Consider the following 1,362-nt stretch of genomic DNA (forward strand, 5'->3'; position numbering starts at 1 on the left):
ATAATAATAATAATAATAATAATAAAATAATAATAATAATAATAATAATAATAAGTTGCCGTGTTTCCTCGCCCCGTTCATATCGATATTTGAGAATGAACTTTCCCGCTGTATTTAGGGTGCTAATATTTCCCGTAGCCCCCGAAGGCATCAGCTAACTTGTTAACCTTGTTCATTCAGGAAAACTGAAACCTCGCGCGCGGGGCACGGGCGCTCACCTTGTTCAGGTGGGGGTTTCGCGTCACATCGTAGCCCCTCTTCTTGGTGTGAACGAAGTTCTTCCCCTTGTCCTCGGACCTGTGCATCTCCGTTTCCACTGACTCTCGTCTGACTAGTCCGTGTGTCATGTTGTTGTCGCTTTAAATAGAGCGAGCCCCGTGAACTGCTGTTTACTCAACAAGTGGATGCGCAGGTCCAGCCGCAGAGATCTGGTCTTCACGTCTGCCGCTCGGGGAATCTCTCAGCCCAACAAGAGCCAAAGTCTCTTTTATCAGTGTTTTATCGTAATTAACCGAAGGTCTCGTTATGAGCAAAGTGCCTCCGTGTTACCTGACCTGGCAACCGTTACCAGGTTACATGAACAAAGTTACAGACTCTCATAAGAAGACATCATGTAATCCCTTATAACTGGCGTAGTGACACATCTTAAGACTATGTATAAAGGCGATATTAGGCTATTTAAGGAAAGACTGCAAGGTTATTAATGTAGCCATATAGTCATGCGAGCATTTCTTTATAAATCAGTAAAAAGGCTAGATATACCTCCCCTTTTGTAAAGAATACATTAGCCATAGAGTTCAGGCAAAACAGTTATTATTTGCACGTGGTTTATATGATAAATGCACTTGTGGGCGACCGTGGCTCAGGGGGTTGGAAATCGCATCTGTAACCGGAAGGTCGCCGGTTCGATCCCCGGGCTCTCTGTCCTGGTCGTTGTGTCCTTGGGCAAGACACTTTACCCTACTTGCCTACTGGTGTTGGCCAGAGGGGCCGATGGCGTGATATGGCAGCCTCGCTTCTGTCAGTCTGCCCCAGGGCAGCTGTGGCTACAACCGTAGCTTGCCTCCACCAGTGTGTGAATGTGAGAGTGAATGAATAGTGGTATTGTAAAGCGCTTTGGGTGCCTTGAAAAGTGCTATATAAATCCAATGCATTATTATTACTTAGTGCACTAGCCCACTGATAGCAGAATATATGTAAAACTCCTTACTTTTAGTTATTATGCTCAGTGTTTATGGAACAGTCTGCCCGGCGACCAGAGGGCTGCTGAGATTGTTGAGATTTTTAATATCCAGGTAGGGGGGTTAGGCTGGTGGGGTGAAGAGAGGGTGTAGTGAAAGGAATTAAGTGAATTGCTGTATA

The 1,362-nt window shown here is 45.3% G+C and overlaps 1 protein-coding gene across 1 annotated transcript in view; it reads right to left on the bottom strand.

Annotated features, from left to right (window-relative positions):
* me1 (malic enzyme 1, NADP(+)-dependent, cytosolic) overlaps positions 1-563 on the bottom strand; it is a 75,138-nt gene extending 74,575 nt beyond the window's left edge. The window contains exon 1 of the mRNA XM_005741299.1: positions 219-563. Within this exon, the coding sequence (XP_005741356.1) occupies positions 219-347 (129 nt within the window). The 5' untranslated portion in view covers positions 348-563. The remainder of the gene's footprint in view (positions 1-218) is intronic.
* Positions 564-1,362: the final 799 nt, after the last annotated feature.

Source organism: Pundamilia nyererei, unplaced genomic scaffold (genome assembly GCF_000239375.1).
Source record: "Pundamilia nyererei isolate P.nyererei 1_Seehausen unplaced genomic scaffold, PunNye1.0 scaffold00109, whole genome shotgun sequence".
Lineage (NCBI taxonomy): Eukaryota > Metazoa > Chordata > Actinopteri > Cichliformes > Cichlidae > Pundamilia > Pundamilia nyererei.